This window comes from Sinocyclocheilus grahami, unplaced genomic scaffold (genome assembly GCF_001515645.1).
Source record: "Sinocyclocheilus grahami isolate Dianchi unplaced genomic scaffold, SAMN03320097.WGS_v1.1 scaffold368.1, whole genome shotgun sequence".
Classification (NCBI taxonomy): Eukaryota; Metazoa; Chordata; class Actinopteri; order Cypriniformes; family Cyprinidae; genus Sinocyclocheilus; species Sinocyclocheilus grahami.
Genome location: NW_015505547.1, coordinates 417,603 through 442,734, shown reverse-complemented (window position 1 = coordinate 442,734; position 25,132 = coordinate 417,603). Strand labels below are relative to the sequence as shown.

The window sequence follows — 25,132 nt, the reverse complement described above, 5'->3', positions numbered from 1 at the left end:
GTGTTCTTGCATTCAAAAACAGCACAATGGAAAGAAACATTACAAAAATGTGGACTATTTTTTAGCTTGACACGCCTTCTTAAATGGAACGCTAATGGCGGGATGCTCAAAAAAAAGCCTGAGACACAATGCAACTAGCATCACCAAATAGAAACCGTAATATTAGTACAGGAAGCTATAGTATTAGCAGGTACAAAACATTAGTAGCCAAAAAAGTGCTGGCGCATCTAAGGAGCATCCATTAATGGTTTATGGATGAAGTAGCCCTGTCTTCCACAAACTAAATTAAATATTAAGATCCATATAAAACAACAATGTGATGCATCATTTATCACAACATAAGGGCAATTTCTGCTGAGCTCTGTAATTGTTTGGGATGACATTAAGGACTGTTTGATTGAACGTGCATCAATGGTGTGGACCTCTGCTGCAGTCAGCCATGTCTAAGAGGAAACAGGGGCTTTGAAAACACACACACACAACTCCTACACAAACCTTGTTTGCCTCAAAGAACAAGTCCAGATACTCGACAGCACATGATGCAACATCCAACAACCTTTTTTTTTTTTTTTTTAGGGGGAAAAGGAAAAAAAAAATTCTGGCTAAGCCACATGCCAATCAACATGAACAGTATTTTTCTTACTTTCTAATAGTGAATACATTATATCGATTTAGCAATCCAAAACTAAGATATAAAAATGCATAAAGCCCACTTCCATGTCAATATGCCTCAAGTACACTTTAGCAAGTGTATGATCGTTTTGCACATTTTATCGCCCAACTCCTAAAAACCATATGTCCAATTGCACAGAAAACTAAAGGCACACTAAAAGCCTCAAACATGATTTGAAGTATCATTGTTGTTGCACAATGTGACCAGTTACATGCTTAAATGTAATATCTCAGGGTAAATACAAAAACAGTAATAAATCAATTGTATTAATAAATGAAAAATTTAAATAAGTAAATAAATACCAAGGTATTAAGCTGATTAAGGAGAAGTACAGAGATATATGATACCATCTGTTCATTGCATAAATGTTAAGTCGTCAAGACCATGGCTACGTATCAATCTGTAATATAATTACTTTGATAAATAAAAAAGAATTACATAACATGGTATCCTTGGTGGTCCCATCAGTCCATGTAGCTTTTATCCCATCACTTAGTCTATCAATCCTACACTGGCATGCCATTTTTGACCCGTGTATGTCCAGCTCTTAATATTTATGACCCATGTTGCCCTTCCACGTCAGCCCTGTTATCAGTCTCTGTCATGTTTAGGCACACAGCCGTTCTGGATTACTGCATGCAAGCAGAAAGCAATGTCCCCGTGAGGACGTCTGCACGGGGGGTTACGTAATGCTCTGTAATCCCCATATACTCCGTACATGCATGTGTGTGCTAGACAAAGAGTGAAAAAGTGTATTTGACAGTGAGACCGAGAAAAAGCATATGTCAGGGGGTCATGAATCTGCCCACACCTGACAATATGTCTCCTTGTCCTACAGTGCTATACCTTTAAGGCCATTGGCATAACTTTTATTAAAATACTTTCTCTTATCCCTGTGAAATGTGCAGAGATACCACAGAGCGCTAAGCCATTTGTAGGTTGATTTCCCTTGAAAACAAACAATGTGGATCCCCAACAAGCAGAAAACATTTTCCTAACATTGCATTTTGGTTACATCATAGAAAAACATTTTTAAAAATGGCCTAGAAAACAAACCTACACCCAAGATAAAACAAAAATTAACACATTAAGTACTGCTTACTGATTAGAAAACCTCAAATTAAAGGAATAGTTTATCTCAAAATGAAAATTGGCTGAAAATTTACTTACCCTCAAGCCATCGAAGATGTATAAATTTGTTCCTTCATCAGAACAGATTTGGAGAAATGTAGTATCACATCACTTGCTCACCAATGGATCCTCTGCAGAGAATGGGTGCCGTCAGAGGAAGCATTACTATGGATTAATATAGACTAGCCTATATTTTTGCTAGAAGCGAACGGCTTAAAATTAAAATGCTATAATGATGGTTTTGTTTGTTACAAACACACAGCTTTTCGCTGAACAAAATGTTAACTGATGGATTAGAGTCGTCTGGATTACTTTTGGATTATTGTGATGTTTTAATCAGCTCTTTGGACTCATTCTGACGGCACCCATTCACTGCAGAGGAACAAGTGATGTTATGGTAAACTCCAGATGAAGCAGCAAACGGATGACCTGAGGATGAGTACATTTTCAACAAATTTTCCTTTTTAGGTGAGCTATTCCATTAGGAACAAACTAAACTGCCAATTTAAAGTTACATTTTAGCAGCAAATACATATTTATAGCAACCTGGTAGGTTTTCTTGAAATAGCCTCAATGTCATAACACTTCTGAAACATTACAAAATATGCTATTTGTTATAACATTCAACATCTAACACAATAATGATGAAGCGTAATAACATTACAAACAAGAGCAAAAAAAAAAAATCTCAATTTGTTTGTCAAGTTTCAAGCCAGACCACCTATTTTTTCCTGAGCAATGCAAGCTACAGAGAGAATAATTATTAATTTTGCAATTTCAGTTGGTGCCACACTTCAAAATCAAGTCTCAATCATAAGTAGGGGTGTCAAAATTAATCATTGCATCGCGATGCGGACATGGACGATTCTGCATCGATGCAGTAATAGACCATAATCAATTATAGCCTATGTGGATTATAGTCATTGGCATACGCACTTGTCACTTGAATATTAAAAATGCACTCTATTTTTTTTTTTTTAATAGGAGCTTGGCTTTTTCTCTGCATATGGCATGCGTGTGCACTTGAGAAATGTAGTGGCTTCATTGCATAGAAAATGAGCTGTGAGACACGTGTATTGCTTGACAGTGCTTCCACTCGTTGTTATTTTAGTCTTTTACTTTAGATATGCTTTCATTTCTGCCGTTTGGAGTGCAGTACGTATTAGATGCACAAAACTCGCATACTGACAGACTTTCACGTGTGCTTTGTGTTTGTTTGTCCTGAAGCTCGCAGCTGCGGTCAAATGCACTTTGCATCTACTTTAATGATACAAAATTGATGTAAACGCAGTGAGTTCTGTTTTCAGAACAGGACAAAACATTTGATATGTGGAAATAGATCTGTGCATTAGTGTGAATGCAGTCTATTAAAGCTGCCAGTGTCTATGATCTCATCAGTAATAATCAAATGGCAAATAATGTGGAGAAAAACCCGGCCATAACTATGATTATCTGTAAACTTTCAATACTTAAAGCACTCCCAGATACTGAAAGTGCTTTTTGTTTATCACTTGTAATTGTCTTTCCCCCATTTATTACTTTATATTTGCTTGTATGTTTTGAAGCTATATTTACATTTAATTCTTAACAATAATTAATTAATTATACATTAATTGTTAATTATTTTAAAAAGTAGCCTGCTTATATAATTTAATAAAAATGCACAAAATAAATTTGATATAATCGTGATACCGAATTGAATCGAATCGTTGACATGATAATCGTAATCGAATTGAATCGTGAAACCAGTGCCGATTCACACCCCTACTCATAAGCACGCATTCTGTTGCTGTGGTCTCAGCATTTGTGGTTTGATGCAGGTTCGATGCTATTTGAGTATACATGCATGCATTCTACAATAAACTGCAAGTACACAGAGACTGTATCATCCTCATCTCCATTATGTCATGATTATTTACATACGCACACGTCATCACAGACTTGCCCTTGCCAGCATGACCAACTGTTCAGACAGCCAACTGTTGTTGCAGCTCTTGTAGTGTGCATGCAGCAGGGCTCTGTGGGAAGGAAATGTTACGCCAGCGGGACCGACCTGGCATTGTGCCTGTTTCTGTGTTAACCACAACAAGCAACCTCTGATTCTAGGGTTGGATCTTAATCGGATTCTGGTATTTTTGGAGATGATTCTCTGTCTTTTATATTTGGCCAAGGGCTATCAATAGATTACAATAATTAAATCATTTTTGTGTATATGATCATTTCAAATTTTATATGTCTGTATATTTTCTTTCCCAATTCAAAAATGTACTTTAAGTTCCTCTTTGAAATAATTTTTTTTTATAAAAAATAAGAAATACGTGTTTAAGCTAGTCATGGTATACTTGTGGTTGTAGTGGCTGTTTGCATTATACTAATGAATAATATATTTCTCTAAAATTAACACATTAACAGGCAGCTCTAATTTGTTCATAAAATGCTTATGGGTGAACAACAGAAATACCATATAAAATGCTTTCTATATGCAATGCATGTCTAGAGCAGATACTATGCCTATCCTTTCCTTTAGGGATTAGAGCAAAATAAATAAACTACACACGGTCCACTCTTCCCCTATCGATTAGTCAATCATGCCTCACTTCCCTCATTAGTGCTTCCTTTTACCTCTCAGTCACTCCATTTGCCTTCTCAAGGGTGCGTGTCGCATTTCTTAGATGCATTTTCCAAGCACGCTTTTTTGCAAGACTTTCTTTCTCATGATTATATGGTTTGTTTCAGATGCGAGCAGAGAGAGAACGCTAGGGTGCTTTCACACATGTAGATCGATTGCTTTGTTCTGAAACGGGGATTAAAAATTATTACAATGTTGCTTTTTAGTCTTGGTGCGGTTCGCTTTCACACAGCAAAGTTTCTAAACGGACCAAATTTTTTAATAGAAGTCATGCGCGAGTAAATTGTTCTCTCATTGGTCAAAGTTCCACGATTTATTTTCTGGGATTCCACTCAGCCGTCACGGCTGTCATCCGTCAGGATGGAACGACAACAGCTTCACGGGCTTATTGTTGGTTTTTTGTAGCTGTCGTTATATTCATTTATAATTTTGAGCAGGAGTCCAGGATTCACCGGGAAAACATTTTTAAAATGCACCTACTAGGGAGAACAATAAGACGGCATTATAAAATGAAAAATTGCGCTTCGATTTTGAATGGCAAAGACGTGCTCATCCACAGGTTCATTTTGAAGTATTAGCAAAACAACAAAGCTAATGCTTTTCACGGAACTTATATAATTACCCATTATACATTGTGATCTAGCCTGGTTCGTTGGTCCGTTAGATCAGATTGCTTTCTCACTACAACTGAACCACTCCAGAGTTAGTTTTCAATCGAGCCTAGACCACCTCGTTCAGGCGATCTCGGACCGATTGCTTTGGCGCGGATCCGAGGGCGATTGCGGTGTTCACATATGCCTAAATGAACCGAGCTAAGGGGGGGAAAACGCGCCAGGTTCCGAAACAATGGGCCAGGTGTGAAAGCACCCTTAGAAGTGTAGATGAGTTGTCGCTGTGCTCTTGGGGTAATTTTGGTCGTCCGGCCACTCCTGGGAAGGTTCTCCACTGTTCCATGTTTTTGCCATTTGTGAATAATGGCTCTCACTGTGGTTCGCTGGAGTCCCAAAGCTTTAGAAATGGCTTTATAACCTTTTCCAGACTGATGGATCTCAATTACTTTCTCTCTCTCTCATTTGTTTCTGAATTTCTTTGGATCTCTGCATGATGTCTAGCTTTTGAGGATCTTTTGGTCTACTTCACTTTGTCAGGCAGGTCCTATTTAAGAGATTTCTTGATTGCGAACAGGTGTGGCAGTAATCAGGCCTGGGTGTGGCTAGAGAAATTGAACTCAGGTGTGATAAACCACAGTTTTAACAGGGGGGCAAACACTTCGTCACACAGGGCCATGTAGTTTTGGATTTTGTTCACTTCATTTAAAAACTGCATGTTGTGTTTATTTGTGGTATCTTTGACTAATATTTAAATTTGTCTGATGATCTGAAACATTAAAGTGTGACAAACATGCAAAAAAAAAAAAGAAATCAGGAAGGGGGCCAACACTTTTTCACACCACTGTATATTTATATATAAATAATAGTTTATAAATAAAACAAAAATATCATTGTGGAGCACAAAAAAGATGCCGAATTAGCTGAATGATACAATGATTAGTGACTATGTTCAATGTATGGGGAAATAATGCCACTTAGAGGTTCTTCCTTTGTGTTCCATACAAGAAATAATATGACATTGAAAAGACAAATATAAAACAACATGAAAATGCAGTAGTTAAAATAATGCTCCATTTTTTTTTTTATTATTTTAGACTAAAAGAAACCTACACCTCATTAACATACAAATACTACCGCATAGACAGAACATTTGGCACATTCCACCCTTCCAGCTACCGTAATTCATCTCTTTCTTAATTTGCTCTCAACTGGAAAGTCATATTCGAAAACTTGCTGTTGGTGCAATAACATTTGCCAAAGTCTCTCATTGCACCTCTATACACCAGCTTTTCCCCATTATTATTTACTTCAAGGCTCCAAACACAGAAATGTTCAAAAGAGCCTATGGTGTATGGAAAACAATCCTTAATACACTCAACATCTCCTTCATTCATTGATCTTGTTCAACAGCATATCTGTCATGGGTTATACGGCCACACCCCCGTAACACACATCTCCATAAATAATACCCCCTCATATCTAAAACCACACCCACCATAATTCACTCTTTTCCATGAAACATAAGCCACTCCCACAAATCTGCTGTCTTCGCATTGCCAAATATAAAATCCAGTGACACAGTCGTTTCGCAACTGCAACAGCACGTATGGCAACTGATGAACACACATGCAACATTTTCCCTGATTCATCTCCTGCATACGGACACAATCCATCAGTTTTATCCACACTAACGCTGGTAATTAACGACAGGACAAAAGGCCACCACATGTGCATTTGGAGGTGATACAGTATAATCCTTTGCGCCATAAACACAGCTGGCACCAGAGTCTAATACCCTAAAAGGGTGCAGTACAGAACAGAGACAGATTTAGACATTTTGTATGAATTTCTGAGACATTGTACATATGCATTGATTAAAAAAAATAAAAAAAATAAGGAAGAAAAAAAAAACAATTACATCCACCATAAATCTAATATTAGTTGAGCATTTGCTGCATCTTGCACACAGTCTGCACACTGGAGTTGCTCAGTATACAAATACTACGATAATATTGCAGTACACACCAAAACTTAAGCCCAATTGCTGAAATGCGCATGAAACTCATTTATAGAGTATGATTTACAGTAATATGTTAAAGTTTGCCATATTATCATCAACAATAATAATTTTAATAATAATAATAATAATAATCAATATAACTAATATTAATGATAATAATATATATACGGTATCTCACAGAAGTGAGTACACCCCTCACATTTTTTTTTTATATTTTATTATCTTTTCATGTGACAACACTGAAGAAATGACACTTTGCTACAATGTAAAGTAGTGAGTGTACAGCTTGTATAACAGTGTAAATTTGCTGTCCCCTCAAAATAACTCAACACACAGCCATTAATGTCTAAATCGCTGGCCACAAAAGGGAGTACACCCCTAAGCAGCACTCATACGTCTATTTCCCAAACACAACCTCTGGTTATGACGCTGAGCACGTGCACTCAATTTCTGTGGTCGACCATGGCGAGGCCTGTTCTGAGTGGAACCTGTCCTGTTAAACTGCTGTATGGTCTTGGCCACCGTGTTGCAGCTCAGTTTCAGGGTCTTGGCAATCTTCTTATAGCCTAAGCCATGGTAATGTAGAGCAACAACAGGTTATTTGTTTTCAGATCATCAGAGAGTTCTTTGTCATTCGGTGCCATGTTGAACTTTCAGTGATCAGTATGAGAGAATGAGAGCGATAACACCAAATTTAACACACCTGCGACCTTGTAACACTAATGAGTCACATGACACCAGGGAGAGAAAATGGCTAATTGGGCCCAATTTGGACATTTTCACTTAGGGGTGTACTCACTTTTGTGGCCAGCGGTTTAGACATTAATGGCTGTGTTGAGTTATTTTGAGAGGACAGCAAATGTACACTGTTATACAAGCTGTACACTCACTACTTTAGATTGTAGCAAAGTGTAATTTCTTCAGTGTTGTCACATGAAAAGATGTAATAAAATATTTACAAAAATGTGAGGGGTGTACTCACTTCTGTGAGATACTGTAATTAACAACAAGTTTTTAAAAAAAGAATTAAAATAATAAGCTGTAGAAAAGTAACCGAAAATGGCTGCAACAAAGAGCAAAATAAAAAAATATATATAAATAAATAAATAATAGGAATTATTATTATTATTATTATCATCATTACTATTATTATTATATTGTATTATTGTCAATAAATATCATCTTAATTTTGGCATCTTTTGCAGATGTTTTCAGTTACTTAATCATTTAGGTAAATTACCAACCTTTCTGCACACAAACTATTGGTTTTCTGCGGCAGCTCACCAAGTATGAGCCATCAGCAGGCACCAATAACTACAAACTTTTGACAACTTTCATTATATAGATAAGTAAATTCATTTTCAGCTTGTATTAGAAGGAATATTTCATAGACGGGCGAGCAACTCCCATGGTGCTCTGGTATCTGACTGCAGCTCGGGTGAATTTCCATGCAAGGACGACTTCATCAGTGATGAATACATTGGGTTTTCAATCAAGCCTTTGACAAGCTACTGTACTTGACAGTTTATTTAATCGACGTGCACCTGCCAGCAAGATGGGATAGCATCTTCAAAGGACAGAAACCGGAAGTTACGAGTGGAGAGGATGAACCGAATGAGAAGCAGTAGAAAAGGAAGAGAGAAGTGCTAATAAAGAAGAGTGGATATGTGGGCTTCTGCTTTCTTTTTGCTTTGCCGCAGGCACACATACTCCATGTTGACAAACTCTCAATGCTCCTAGTTACACCAATACTGTTGATTGCAGAAGGCTGCCGGTGGTTAAATTAAGCTAATTAGTACATTCGTGACATGTGCAGATTTTTTTTCCCATAGCCTGAACACAATACCACAAGGTCCTTCCCTTCCATCACATACTGACTGAGGCTGCAATGATAATTAGAGGTTGCAGAGACATTCTGTACAGGGGGACAAACAGCACTTCTCTCTCTATTCCACAGTGGTTTATCACCATGCCGAGATGTTTATATAGGCACAATACCCCGATGCAACATATGCTTGTCCTTCATTAAGTAAATAAGCTGGAATGCTGCCTATAACATTGTTCATTAGCATGAAATATAGCAGGCTGCAGACAGTGCAATATGATGTGCGATGGTCAACACCTTTAAAGTAAGTGCTGATTCACAGTTTTGATATGCAACTGGATCGTTTATCAAAATAAATTAGTGTGCTGGGGAATATTTAATAAAACCTTTAACTAAAGCTTCAATAAGCTCATTAAAGTCAAAATGACACTATGCCCTGGCGTGCGATCCATTTAAAACAGTCAAGCGCTGTTATTGCTCTAATTCGGAGTCACAGAGCTGCAAGGCCTCCATAATTTTAACATGTCTTTGTATGCCTTTAAGGCCCTCAGGAGGTGATATTCCATGCAAGGAATGACTTAATTTGGCCCAGATGAAAGGCTGAATTAACCTTTCATATGTTCTAATCAAAAGGTTCGCTGTTTGGACAAAGCAATGCAATTTCTCATTATGTGAACGGTGGAATTGGAGCCTCTGGCTGATTTCCATTTCAAAGAGCTAAAACTGTTGCTGCAATTGCAATACTTCACTCCTAGAGAGATGAAACTAACACAATTCAGGAGCACTATGCATCAGAATTGCTGTGAATTCCCACATTGACGCTGGCTCTGAAAAACAACAACAATGGCGTGCAGCAAACCTACAGTAGAGGCGAGAGGTTGGAGAACTGCCGACGACACGCTGCGTTCAAGTCCTCCTGGGAAGTTCCTATTTCAGAAAATGTGATATGATGTGTTTATTTAAGTGATTTTGGCCTGAATAAAATTGACTCACTGGACAATTACACATTTCTCTCTCTTTCATTTCCCGACAAAGACAAAGGATTTTATCATTAATGCAACATAATGAAGAGCAAAAGATGCGCATTAGATCTGCAATCGATGCTTTATCTGTGCATTTATCATCCTCATGCTGCCACAAAGAATGATTGGAAATGTATTTTAGTCAAACTGACTTCTCATAAATCTGCTGAATAAGTTGCCTTTTCTGGCAAGCTTTATTGCCATTTTACAGTACACAAAATACATACAAACTGCATCACAACTTATGATTAATCAATTATTTCCGCCAAGTTTCCCACTGATAATTAATTACAAATTTATGGTGGCATTGATGTGCACTTAACTCATTAACACAATCATTACAGCATGATTCGAACACAGTTCAAATGCGTTGTGTTTTGAATTAAATTAACAACCGTTTTCAGTTGTTCAAGCTAATAATTTTCCTCTGAAGTGACGTAAAGTAGACCAAGTAAGGTTAATCACCGCATCTAAGGTTAATGTTAATTCTAATCAAATATTATGGAGAGTATCTACAGTTTCTGTGCAATGTGACATCCAACATTTCAACTATTGACGTAAATGTGAAGCTGGTAAACCCAAATAGCTTTATGATACTAGCAGAAATAGACTGTTTGCATAAAGAAAAATCCACTCATAGGAAGTGTGTCAGTACCATACAAAAAGAAGGTAATCCATCTAAAGCTAAAATGATAATTTTGACAACATTGCAGTGCAAATAACACTTTTTACTGCGGTATTGCAAAATAAATATAAAGACTTGTCATTTAACCCCTCCAGAATGTCTAGACTTCCATTAAGTGCTTTACTGTAAAAGCAATTTTCTCTCAAAAAATGTATGTGGTAATCAATATATGCAGTCAATGAAGCCTATCTTGCTTTAACCATTAGGGAAAGCTTGAGGAATTAAGTCATACAGTAGATGCATTTTAACATCACTTTTTGATTAAAGTAACGGCACACAATAAAAATAAATAAATAAATAAACAAACAAAGTACTGCAACTTTGTTCAGATGTGGACTGAGAAATACTACATCCCACTACGACCACAAATAATCATAGTAATTCTCCAATGACACAAAAATAGGCACCCTCACTAGACTACAGGAAAGCAAAGGTATATGGTGGATGGAGCTCTGCTGTGTTTGTGCCTGTGGCAAAGACTGCAGCATCATTTCCTGCTATCAGCTGATCCTCAGTGTGTATAGGCATTTCACTCACTTCATCTATTATTCACACACTTTGAATTCCATATGAGGCCTGGACATGGGAGACACACATGCACCTATACACAGCAGCCTACATACTACTGTGCTCAAAAACCACACAAGAGGATACAGAACAGTACTTTTTTTGGTGAACAAAGTCCCTCATGGAACAAGTCCCTCATTTCAAACCTGATTCTCTTTGTGCAGCTGGAAAAAAAAAAAGAGCTAGACAAAAGCAAAACTAAACACCAGCATTATCTCAAAAGCAGATTTGGACACACACACAAACCCATTTAAACAGGCTGGGAAGATGGGAATCACTGATCTCACAAAAAGAAAAAATCATAATAATTATGCATTGTTGACCAACAGTCTTATTTACATACATATTACTCCTATGAGCTGACAAACTGAATGAAACACAAATTAGTCTTTGTCACTGGTTTGAAATAAACTCATTCACTAACTATAATAGTTTACTTTCTTGAGCAAATGACTAGTCCAAACTGAATTATTAGCTTAAATTTGTCTAACATCGCTCACTTATTGAAATTATGTGATTCAGTATCAAATGCCTCTTATGAGTTATAATGAATTAGGGGTGGACGATATGAGCTAAAATTCATATCACGATAGGGCTGCACAATTAGGCTAATCAAATTTCTAATCGCGATTACAATTCTTGATGCCACAATTACGTAATCGTTCAAAGCGGCAATTGATAGTTTTTTAATCGTAAAAGTCCACTTATGTTATTCTGCGTGCTTAAGATGCGTTTTTTTCTTTCTACATGTTATCTTAAGGGTTTTTCCCATTATTTTAATTTAAGTTTTAGTATAACATTATAATACCATTCATATTTTCACTTTTTTTAATAAGTTAAAGAAGAAGCCAATCCAATTTATAGTTGACATTTGAGGCTTAATACTAGAAAAGCACAAAGTTTTACAGTTAGAGTGTTTTCTGCTTGTTTATTTTCATATAAAAATACGGCATGCAGTTGCATCAAATAATGGTATAAACATCATTCAATGTAAATTGTGATGAGCGTAACTAATAAAATCGCAATTACAATTTCAAGGGAATAATCGACAATTATGATTTTTGTCATAATCGTGCAGCCCAATATCACAATATTTTACACGGTCCAGGAGATATCGATATTATATTGCGATATGAGAAAAAAAAAATTACAGGCAAAATATTTAAACCTTGTATAACTAGAAAAAGTGAGGGATTGGACATAGACTTGAAGTCTTTTTTTATTGTGCCATTGTTTTGGCAAGTGCAAACGTGCAACATGAGGTAGGCCTGTATGAATTAAATAAAATTAAATATTGTGTGTTTGAGTTGGCAGTGGCCAAAATATTTTCAAAGCCACCCCAACCCCCTCATCCCAAAATTCAGCATCATTACTCCAGTCTTCAGTAGGGCTGTCAAAATGACTGAAACTAAATTCGAATTTTCTACTTAAATATTATCAAAATTCAAATTATATTCGAATTTAAAATGCATAATTTCAGTTAGGAGGAAAAAAGCTTTTGGCTTCTCTCCAGAGGCCACAAGAGAGTGTGCATCGAGCAAAATATTATGCATGTTTCTTCAAAGCGTAATAAAATAACACGACTATCTTTGAAAAAAAGGGCATAATGTTAAAAATAATGTTTATAAACCATACATAATTAATAAAGTTGCTTAAAAAAAACCAGCACCGTGCATGTATGTATAGTTTAGTATAAAGGACCGAGAACCAAATCACAAAGAGTAGGCTACTTTCTTCATTTAAAAACATGATACAGTGGGATGGGGAAAAACCGCCATAACGTCTTTAGACATGTTTTTTTAAAAGTTGAACTTGCATTAATTTTACATGGCTTTCTAAACATGCCTCTCTTATGCGAGACGCGAATGCAATGCTGATAGATGTCCCTCTAGAAAATGTGATAAATATGCGTTCTGTGTGAACGGCTTGATTTCAGTTTTGACGTAAACATCTTCTCCACACTGAAGCTCTCGTTTTCCGCAATATATTGAATGAACAACGTAGCAGCGCCGCATCTAGTGGGTTCAACTGGATAGGCTAACAAAAGCATTCAAATGCAATCAATGACACATACATCGTCATCGCATCTCGTGCACCACTGATAAGGCTGGCTGACGGCTGACGCAGACCTTAAATTCGAAATGCACCGTTTTTGCATTCGAATGTGGATTTTTTTTTTATTATTATTATTTGATGAATATTCGAAATAAAAAAAATTTTTGACAGCCCTAGTCTTCAGTGTCACATGATCCTTCAGAAATCATTCTAATATGCTGATTTGCTGCTCAGTAACCATTTCTGATTATTATTAATGTTGAAAACATTTGTGCTACTTAATATTTTTTGAGGAGACCACTTTTTCACGATTCCCTTATGAATAATTGAAATTGTTCTTCGTGTCAGAGTGCTGGAGTTCGTCAGAAATCGTACGCGGCATCTGTTTACTGTCATGGATTTGTCGTGTCGCGATGTGCCGCATCCACAGCAGAGAACATCACTGGGTTCTATTTGCATTTTGTCACATCGCGTCTGGTGTAGACACATTGTTTTGATATTTGTGAATCTTAAGTATATTCATAATCTGCTTTACGTTTACATGGCATTGGAAGTCCTTTTACAAACTTGTAACTTTCATGCTTAGAGCAGAACCATGCATCGTTCATTTATATTTCTACATGGCTCCCCGCAATACAACTCTGATTCTTCAATCGCGCCATCTAGTGGTCTGTTATTGATACAACCACAACTTCTCAGACGGCAACTTCTACAACTGATAACGGAGCACTCAAGCGGGTATGGTGGTCATTCAAATGTGTCAAATTAATATTTTGCGCTCAATTACTTATTTATCAGGCAAGTGGCCACATGATAAGCGTGAAAATTACACAGTGTAGTCTTTGTCACCCTGCAGAGGTTTCATTTGCAAAATAATCTGCTGACTGTACACGACCCCTCAGTTTGGGAACTACTGGAGTAGGCGATTTGCGCTCTATTAATTTGGTCTGTTACGATGCTCTATGCGTTTGATTACTAATGCCTGTGTAGTACGGCATTGCACACAGAGGACAAAAACGTTCAGCCTCGACTCTTTATCGTCATTTGTGTTCAAATTTGCAAAGCGTAACAAATTGAACAAAAGTATATAAACGCAAAATTTGAATTCATGAATATATATATATATATATAAATGGTATCCACGGTATAGCAAAATCCATATAATGGAACAACATAATACCGGTAGTCACTTTCATACCAGTACAGCGCCCACCCGTATAATGAATTGGTCGGAAATGCTTTCGAATCCATCTCTAACTCGTGAGTTTATAGCTTAACAGTGTGAAACAAATAACACTTACAAGCTAATGAATTGGTAAAAAAAACAAAACAAAAAAAAACTCAAATTATTCTTTATGATCTAATCAACTGGCTAAAAATATGAATCAGTCCCAAAAGGAGTGGGGGTTCAATCGTCAACTGGCTGGCAGGAGTTGCCACTGACAGGTCATGTGACCTGCCAGTGGCTGGAGCGCTCTTGCAGCTGTCTGACTGATCCGCCAGTGGAAGCGACAACCAGCTGGCAGTTGGGATCACGGCCATTTGGGCACTTTATTTATAATAAGCCTCTATAAAATGTCGACAAATTAAAAGACTAGACCCATAAGAATATATTAATAATCATAAAATAATATATTTCCTTGTAGAGAGAGTGGTAGAGAACGCGTTAAACTCGGAGCGCTCTTGCGGCTGTCTGACTGATCCGCCAGTGGATCTTGTTAAGGCATACTGCCAGCCAGCCAGCCACTGACAGGTCACGTGACCTGCCACTGGCAGCTGCCACCAACCACTGACAGGTCACGTGACCTGTCAGTGGCGGCTCCTGCCAGCCAGTTGAAGATTGAACCCCTACTGCCCAAAAGTCCCAAATAATTCTTGAACTTATCAGTTTGAATCAAACTCTGAGATAATGAACTGGTAAAAAATACTCACAATCCACCTCAAATGCATGAGTTACTGGCTTAACCTTTCAACCCTCATTAACTCATCTTAATAACATCAAACAAATAACTCTTTTGACCAATTCATTAGCTCCTAACTCACGTTACTGATGAGAATCAGTTTAACAATGTGCTTACTGACCAGAACAGTTTGATTAACATACAAATTACACTAATGGGTCAATAAATTGGTCAAAATACTCTGATTCAGACAGATAAGTTTTAAACTGAATTATCTCATAACTCTGATCCACAAACAAATTACTCTTATGATCTAATGAATTGCTTAGACATAAGAATCCCTTCCAAAACTCACAAATAATTCTTGAACTCAAGTTAGCAATTTGAATCAGTCTAACAACTCTTATGAGCCAATGAATTGGTCAGAAATATGCACAAATTAGTCTCACTCTCTATAAAACCCTCATATACACTCACCGTAACCACAAAAGATCGCACACACTTATACGTCCTAAAGGTCAGGGCCTCAGCTGCCGCTGATGTGCATGCTCACACAATCTCAGACACTGTCCATTTATTCAGCAATCAACCATCCAGTTAATGTTATCCTTCTGTACCCTCTCCTTCTCTCCATGGCAACAACTCTCACATCTACATGCCAATAAGCAGCGGCTGGCTGGTTGAGCGTCCAGAGAAGCGTCAGTAAGCAACCAGTCGTGATCATGTTCATTTGACTGCTTTAATTGGGATAAACCCACCTAAAACGTCAATCATACAAAAGAATAGAGTCATAAGAATATATTCATAATAATAAAATAATGTATTTCCTTGCAGCAAGAGTGATAGGGAACGCTTTATACTCGCCGTTTAACCGTGGCTGGCTGGATTGAGCCGCGAGTGGAAGCAACAATCAGCTGGCAGTTGGGATCACGGCCAATTGGGCACCTTATTTGTGATAAGCCTCTATAAAATGTCGACAAATTAAAAGACTAGACCCATAAGAATATTAATAATCATAAAATAATATATTTCCTTGTAGAGAGAGTGGTAGAGAACGCGTTAAACTCGGAGCGCTCTTGCAGCTGTCTGACTGATCCGCCAGTGGAAGCGACAACCAGCTGGCAGTTGGGATCACGGCCATTTGGGCACTTTATTTATAATAAGCCTCTATAAAATGTCGACAAATTAAAAGACTAGACCCATAAGAATATATTAATAATCATAAAATAATATATTTCCTTGTAGAGAGAGTGGTAGAGAACGCGTTAAACTCGGAGCGCTCTTGCGGCTGTCTGACTGATCCGCCAGTGGATCTTGTTAAGGCATACTGCCAGCCAGCCAGCCACTGACAGGTCACGTGCCCTGCCACTGGCAGCTGCCACCAACCACTGACAGGTCACGTGACTTGCCACTGGCAGCTGCAACCAACCACTGGCAGGTCACGTGACCTGTCAGTGGCGGCTCCTGCCAGCCAGTTGAAGATTGAACCCCTACTGCCCAAAAGTCCCAAATAATTCTTGAACTTATCAGTTTGAATCAAACTCTGAGATAATGAACTGGTAAAAAATACTCACAATCCACCTCAAATGCATGAGTTACTGGCTTAACCTTTCAACCCTCATTAACTCATCTTAATAACATCAAACAAATAACTCTTTTGACCAATTCATTAGCTCCTAACTCACGTTACTGATGAGAATCAGTTTAACAATGTGCTTACTGACCAGAACAGTTTGATTAACATACAAATTACACTAATGGGTCAATAAATTGGTCAAAATACTCTGATTCAGACAGATAAGTTTTAAACTGAATTATCTCATAACTCTGATCCACAAACAAATTACTCTTATGATCTAATGAATTGCTTAGACATAAGAATCCCTTCCAAAACTCACAAATAATTCTTGAACTCAAGTTAGCAATTTGAATCAGTCTAACAACTCTTATGAGCCAATGAATTGGTCAGAAATATGCACAAATTAGTCTCACTCTCTATAAAACCCTCATATACACTCACCGTAACCACAAAAGATCGCACACACTTATACGTCCTAAAGGTCAGGGCCTCAGCTGCCGCTGATGTGCATGCTCACACAATCTCAGACACTGTCCATTTATTCAGCAATCAACCATCCAGTTAATGTTATCCTTCTGTACCCTCTCCTTCTCTCCATGGCAACAACTCTCACATCTACATGCCAATAACATCCTCCTATCTCCATAACAACTCTGACATATTGTGCCTTTCCCCTCCTCCTGCTAAGAATACACTCATGCGACCCATCAATAATGCTAAGATATTCGGTGCCCATGGTAACAGCGTCCTCCTCCCCATTTTCATCATGCCCTCATACACCAGTAAGGTGCACAGGCCTGTCCTAAGTAAAGGTGACCCACTTGCTATAATCAATACACACTCCAACAGCGAGTGTCCTTAGAAATGATGCTCGTGCTTTTATAAGATGTGTGTGGAGTGTTTACTACCCACCAACCCTAAGGCAAACGCTGTGCCTCTGACATAAAGGCACTTTAAGTACAGCACAAGTCAGAGTCAGGGCATGTGGTGCAACCACTATGAGGGAGAAAACAAAGAATCTTCTGAATGCTGTTCGGCAAAGTACTTGTCCATGCTCTCAGTGTTCTATGAAGTAGAAATTACACAGTCTTAAAGGGATAGTTCAAACTTTCTTCTGTGCAGCACAAAAAGAGATGTTTCACTGAATGTTCACGCGGTTCATGCTGGGGCTGTTGAGCTCAAAAAAATGAAATGGAAGAATTCTTCAATATTCAGATTCAATATTCATGTTTTTTTTTCTGTTAGTTCACCCAAATGGGAAATTATGTCAGCATTAACACACCATCATGCCATTCCAAACCTGTATGACTTACATTCTTCTGTGTGAAGAAAAAAAATAAATAAATTAAAAAAAAAGATTTCGAAGAACACTGGTGTATCCAAAAAATACCGAAGCCCTTTGACATTCATTGTGTGGACAAAAATAAATAAATAACATCTAGGCAATTACCTTTATTCAGTTTGCACAGTAGAAGGAAGTCATACAGCTTTGAATTAACGGAGGATGAGTAAATGAAGACAATTTTTCGTAAAATGTTAATCTTAAAAATAAAGGGTCTTTATTGGCATCTGGCGCCATGAAACCCTTCCACTGCACAAAATATTTTTTATATATATATAGGCCTAGAGGAAAAGGGGTCTTTAGATTTTTAGATGTTCTTCACACGAAGAAAAAAAAAGTTATTTTAAGAACTGTTCAATGAAATGTTCTTTGAGGAACCCCAATTGGTTCTTCTATGGCATCACTATGAAAACCCCTTTTGGAACCTTTATTTTTAAGAGTGTGCAAAAGGGTCCAACTAATGGTAATGTATTAACCAATATTAACTATGGGTGATGCGTTTGTTAATTATTCATTAATTCAATTTGTTACTTAAGGTTTACAAATCAATGCTGGTTCATTCATTGTATGTTCCCATTAGCACCGGTCTAATTAAATCATATTAACGTTTGATTTTAATATTATTAGTAAATATTGCAGTTAAGGTTAATAAATAGTTTGGAAGTATTTTTCCATTGTTGTATGGTAACTAATGTATTTAACTAATTACAACAAATGGAACCTTATTGTAATTAGAAGACTAATTTGCCATGGGTGCCCTCAAGATTTTCCTATTAGTCTTTTATAATGGGGTTTTTCAATTTATGAAACAAGGTCTGTGGTAAATATGAACTGACTATTGGACTTTTTGCAGAACAATGTAAATTACACACACACACACTGAAAAGAATTTGAGTTGAAAACCTCATTATAAAAACCCACAGGAAAACCTCGAGGGAACCCATGGCGAATTAGTCTCCTGGGTTTGGACGTCATGGCTGCAGCACTAAGCCCCAGTCCCCATCCACTTTCGTTGTATGGAAAGGAGCAACGTGAACATTCTGCATACATAAAGATAAAACGCTAAACAACCCAAGTGATAAACTTTCCTGTTTCACGAAAGCAATACAATCATATGACTGTAAATAATGATGTGTCTAAGCTACATACGAAGACCATTTTGGCATGAACTGTCCCTTTAAATGCAAGCCTCGAAGATACAGGTGCGCTGTGAGCCAGACAGACAACTCTCCTGGCAACAGTACTGTTTGGCAACATTCACTTTTAACGCCAACAAAAACAAAGTTCTCTCAGTTTACCTGGTTTGACGGTCTTAATTCGAATCGGCTCTCGGAAGTGGCGGATCACCGCGTGTGTGTCTCGGTTCGTCAGCCCGCTGACAGGTGTCCCGTTCACTTCCAATAACACATCCCCGTAGTACGGTAGCCTCCCGACGTGACACACCAGCACGTCTAAGTTCATCTGACCGAGGAACGGGAACTCCCCGTGCTCGGCGCCTCCGAGGATCTCCACAACATCACCGAACTCCCCAACGCTTCCCCACGACACGGCGCACTCCTGCACTTTAGTGGACCAGTGTTTCTTCCTCTTCAGCGTTTTAGACATCGTTTAGCCTTTAAGTTTCAGTGCAGTTTGACGTGAGCAGGTTTTGAAGCCTTGCTTCCCGGTGTGCCGTTCACTTCACCCGGTTTGGGGACGACAGCGCGCGGATGTGGAACGCCATCCAGCCCGTGATGATATCGCCATAAGCCTCATCTGCCATTATTAGTTCAAGACAACATTTAGATATTACCTTAGCATTCGCTCGTAAAAACGCCTGTTCCAAATGCGCCAGGAGCTACATAATGCCAAAGTAAACAACATTCGATACAAGAACGAGGTAAAAACGGTGTTTACCTGGTAAGTTCACTCAGGGTTTGCATCAAGCGCACTAGACTGACACACTGAGAAACGCGTCTGTCAGGACAGCGTAATAAAAATGGGTGTCTATAAACGGAATTAGCAGCAAAACAGTGTCCCACAGGTATAAAGAGCTACGGCAGCGGCTGTCTCGGCTATATTCTGTTGTTGTCCAAACGGCCGAAGCTCAGGTTCGTCGTCGAAACGCGATGCCCAGTCAGAGAGTAGATGCGTCTGACGCGTCCTCATTCCTGGCTTGTGGCTGAACCGTCAGCTTTACACACAATATGAGCCCTTGACAGACAGCGTACGAGAGAAATAAACCGGTCGAACATGTGTGTATCGCCTCAGATGGACGCTGCGATGCTGTCAGACGCGGCGGCGGCTGCTCTCTCAGATCTCCAGTCACGGAGGGAGGCTACTGTTGCTCTCAGCTTGTGTTGGTCAAATGAAGAAGCGATTGTGTATGTAACGAAAAGCGGCCTGCGACTGGATGGCTCTCAGGTGGAAGTTTATATAAACTGAGCTTAACCGATTTAGTAAGTGAAGATACAAACGAACCAATTATAAAACAGACAGTTTTGACTCTAAATTCTGATTGGATGAGTGGCGTTCTAATTCGCTGTAAGATGAGCCAATAAACGCACACCTGTAAATGTGAGAGTTTCCACTCTGCTTGGCAGCCCTAAGCAACAGTTTGGCTAATGGACTATGTAACTTCTAATTATTACTAATAAAAAATGCAACTATTTATTAAATTACATTGGCTTTTCTCATAATTCCATTGCATCAGTTTGATAAAAACAATAAGCCAGGAGAGGCTGTGTGTTATACAGTGATTTGACCCAAAATGATGGGGTTTTCTGCTTTATGTTGTGGCTTAAAATGCCTCTCACCTGTGGAAAAATCACTGTAATTCAATACTAAACCTCAGCTTTGAACGTACCAAAATGTTAAACGCAATTAATAACTTAATGTAAATACACGTTTCTTCAGTAATGTGCAAGAATTGCTTTTATGTAATAGGTATTTAAACAAGTAATCAAGTAACTTACATTTCAGACAAAAATGAGCTAGTATTTCTTTTTCACCAATGCAAATAATTCAAAGTCAAAGCATCAATCTTTGCATGTCACCAAGCTACACACAATCTTGGATGCCTATGTATTTCCGGCTCACAATCGAGGGAAAAAACCCGTGCTTTGACTTTCAAAAACATGCTGACAACAAACCTATACAAGTCTGATTCCATTCCTGAAAGAAAACACTTAGAATAAATAAATAAATGCATTTTTTTTTTTCCTTTTTAAAGCAGTACATAATTCAAAACATACTTACTTTAAAAAAAAAAGCATAGTGCTTGCAACGCCAAGGTCATGGGTTCGATTCCCAGGAAAGTTGATAACATGTATACCTTAAATGCGACAAAAGCCATTTTGGATAAAATCGTCTACCAAATGTAAAATGTAAAGCATTAAAAACATGTCAGAATAAGCTCCCATTACCAAATATGATCAAATAATAAATGTAACGTCAGCGCTTGCCCTTTTATTCTTTCTGTCTTATTAATCTGATAATGTAATTTAATCAGTAGCTTAAGTCTAGGTGAGGATATCACAAGTAATCAGTGAATATTTCATCTTGTAATCAAATTATACACCCAGTTATCTTAATAGCACAGTCCTGTAGTGTAGCGTAAGACTCAAAGCTGCCACTTTTTGGTGAGTAGTTGTAACTGCAGCATAACTTGAGTCTCATCATTCAATCTGCCATTGCTTAAGACAAACATGACACACTATTCATGCGCTCAGCTCCCTTATTAATTACAGACAAGTCAAGACGAATCAAATCAGAGCCTTCTTCAGTTTGTAAAGGATTCAATTTAATTCCTAATCACTGCTGTGCACTTCAAAAGGCAGAACACATGTATTTCCCCTGAGTATAAAGATCAGACACAGGAAAAGCAGCAGGAAGTGTGTAGACGCATGGTTAATTATACTGAAGAACAAGACCAGACATGAAACTAATTTCAGAGTGTTAGTTACCACCAAGTTATTTACAGACCAGCCCACATATCTCTAGCAATGCTCAAATAACATATAGCTCTCGCAGAACCTTCAAGATGTTTCTCTTTTTTCTATTTGGTGGAAAAGATACTGTGTATTCCACAAGACAACATAATACCTGCTCTAAAGTTGACACATATTTGGGTCTTAAAAGGACAGGTCACCCAAAAATGTAAATCCTTTCATGTAGTCATCATCATGTTGTTTTAAATCCATGTGACTTTCTCCTGTGAAATACTAAAGGAGAAATTATGAACACTGTGCCAGATGCACTTCTCCATGCAATTATGATAAATGATAAATGGAGACTGGAGCTTTCAAACTTCAAAAAAGAAAAAAAAGGTTGAAAAACAAAATAAAAGCATATCTTCAAAGCATAAGATATATTGTTTTGTGTTCAACAGAAGGAGAAAAAAAACGTACTCATACAGGTTTTGAACACCTTGATGGTGAGATGTAATTTTTATTTTTGGTCGCTGGGGTATATTTGTAGCAATAGCCAAAAAGACAGCGTATGGGTCAAAATTATTGATTTTCCTTTTATGCCAAAAATCATTAGGATATTAAGTAAAGATCATGTTCCTTGAAGATATTTTGTAAATGTCCTACTGTAAATATATTAAAATAATTTTTGATTAGTAATATGCATTGCTAAGAACTTCATTTGGACAACTTTAAAGGCGATTTTCTCAATATTTAGATTTTTTTTGCACCCTCAGATTCCAGATCTTGTATCTCGGCCAAATATTGTCATATCCTAACAAACCATACATCAATGGAAATCTTATTTATTCAGCTTTCAGATGATGTATAAATCTCAATTTCGAAAAATTGACCCTTAGGACTGGTTTTGTGGTCCAGGGTCACATATATGCAGTTTATTCTGGGCAGTATTATAGAACAAAACTCTTAGAATCCCTATAAAAATGTAAAAAATATGTAGTTTTTTTTCTGTAAGTGGCATGAAAACACAACTGTATAGCTAAACCCGTGTACTCAGCAAAGACCTGCTGATACTTGATATAAAAATGCAATGTCTGAGCAGTAAGATGTTTAGTGTGACACCTGAGACAGTGAATAAGAGCAAAAATATCAAACCTTGTTCTCAAAATTCACCTTCATTTTGTAGTTCATTTTGGGCATTTTTAACAAATCATATGAAATGAATAAGATAGTGACATTTTAATTTGGAGGACAGAATGCTCAATTATTTTAAGGAATTTTTAAACAAGGTGTTTGAATACAAAATACAAAACCACTTAAACGACAGTATGGCCTGTTTCCTCCTATATTAAATCTGGAAAGTGCATGGCTCTGAACACAAATAAACTAGCTTATTAGATATCTACAGGTTGTTCCAAACTTATTCTAGTCTCAGTTATGGTCTAAACGAAGGCAATAGCCAGAGATTTTTCTTGAGCGTTGCAGGACAGCGCGTGCAGAGGGCGCAGCACGTCCCTGTTCCACTAGTGTAATAATCCAAAGCGAGTCTTGAATGAATTATTGATAAAGCTGAGTAAAGAGGGTTAGCAGCAGGCGGAGGTATGTACTTTGATCTCACAACTATAATTTCTCTCTCAGAACATCTCTTGGAGGACGGCAATGAAAATTGTCAGTTCAAATATTTAGAGGAATTCAAATGGGTCTGCGTCCTTTTAAACACAGCGAAAACTTCCAGAAAAGTTCTGCTGTTTACTACATTAGCATAATTCAATAACACTGTAAGTGAGCTGTGGCATAACGCTAATACAGTGCACTTACAATAACAACACTTTCCCCCACAAAGTAATAACGCTGAAGAATAGCTCACTCAAAATGAAAAACGTTAGAATTTACTCACCCTCATGTCAGAATTTTGTTCTTTCATGAAACAGAAAACAATAGCAGATCAACCTGCAGAATCAACCTCTTCGTATTTGATATTAACCCTGTATATAAAATAATAGTCCAGAAAAATACATTTTTTTTTAAATAGAACAGTTTATTGAACCTTTAGAAATCGATTTTTAAAAAATCTATGAAAAAGTCTGTCACTTTCCCCCACAAAGTAATAACGCTGAAGAATAGCTCACTCAAAATGAAAAACGTTAGAATTTACTCACCCTCATGTCAGAATTTTGTTCTTTCATGAAACAGAAAACAATAGCAGATCAACCTGCAGAATCAACCTCTTCGTATTTGATATTAACCCTGTATATAAAATAATAGTCCAGAAAAATACTTTTTTTTTTTAAATGGAACAGTTTATTGAACCTTTAGAAATCTATGAAAAAGTCTGCATGTCAGTATCATATTTGATACATCAGTATTTTATGGCTGATATACTGTAGAATGATATAGAATATCAAATACAGAATATGGATGTCACTCTCAAGAACGGAGCAAAAATTCATAACTTGGTGCAATCTTGTGATTTATATAGCCAAAAAGTAAGATGAAATTCTGATAGCTTGTACTGTAAAATCAAGGATATCTTTTTAAATATATATTAAATGCATATAAATATCAACTGTCACTTTATAACTCTCAATTATATTTCTCAGCAAGATGATCTTTAAATGCTTCATTGTATTATCAAAGTTCTGTGGGTTTAATTGTGGAGGCAAAACATAATGCAATGCAACATAACTATGAGATGTGATTGAAATGTTTCTCAAAGCCTGTTGCATCATATTATTTTTTTTTTAGCAGTTTTGTAGTTGGTTTGCTCATGATTGCTGATGCAGATTACTTTAGAAATGTGCATATCAAATATGATACAGTAGGTATATTTCTCAGCAAGATGATCTTTAAATGCTTCATTGTATTATCAAAGTTCTGTGGGTTTAATTGTGGAGGCAAAACAATGCAAAGCAACATAACTATGAGATGTGATTGAAATGTTTCTCAAAGCCTGTTGCATCATTTTTTTTTTTTTAGCAGTTTTGTAGTTGGTTTGCTCATGATTGCTGATGCAGATTACTTTAGAAATGTGCATATCAAATATGATACAGTAGGCTTTTAAAGGGTTAGAACCTAGAGTTAGACCCTAAATATGAGCAATTGCAATAGTGCTCCTTCCCTTAGCTTGTTCCACTAATAACAGATTATTTGAATAACGTGTACATCTTCACTCGTGATGCATCCG

General features: G+C 37.3%; 1 protein-coding gene across 1 annotated transcript in view; it reads right to left on the bottom strand.

The window, feature by feature from the left end:
• Positions 1–20,460, bottom strand: part of LOC107549303 (membrane-associated guanylate kinase, WW and PDZ domain-containing protein 3-like) — a 124,594-nt gene extending 104,134 nt beyond the window's left edge. The window contains exon 1 of the mRNA XM_016230343.1: positions 19,339–20,460. Coding sequence (XP_016085829.1) covers positions 19,339–19,645 — 307 coding nt within the window. The 5' untranslated portion in view covers positions 19,646–20,460. The remainder of the gene's footprint in view (positions 1–19,338) is intronic.
• Between the last annotated feature and the right edge of the window lie 4,672 nt (positions 20,461–25,132).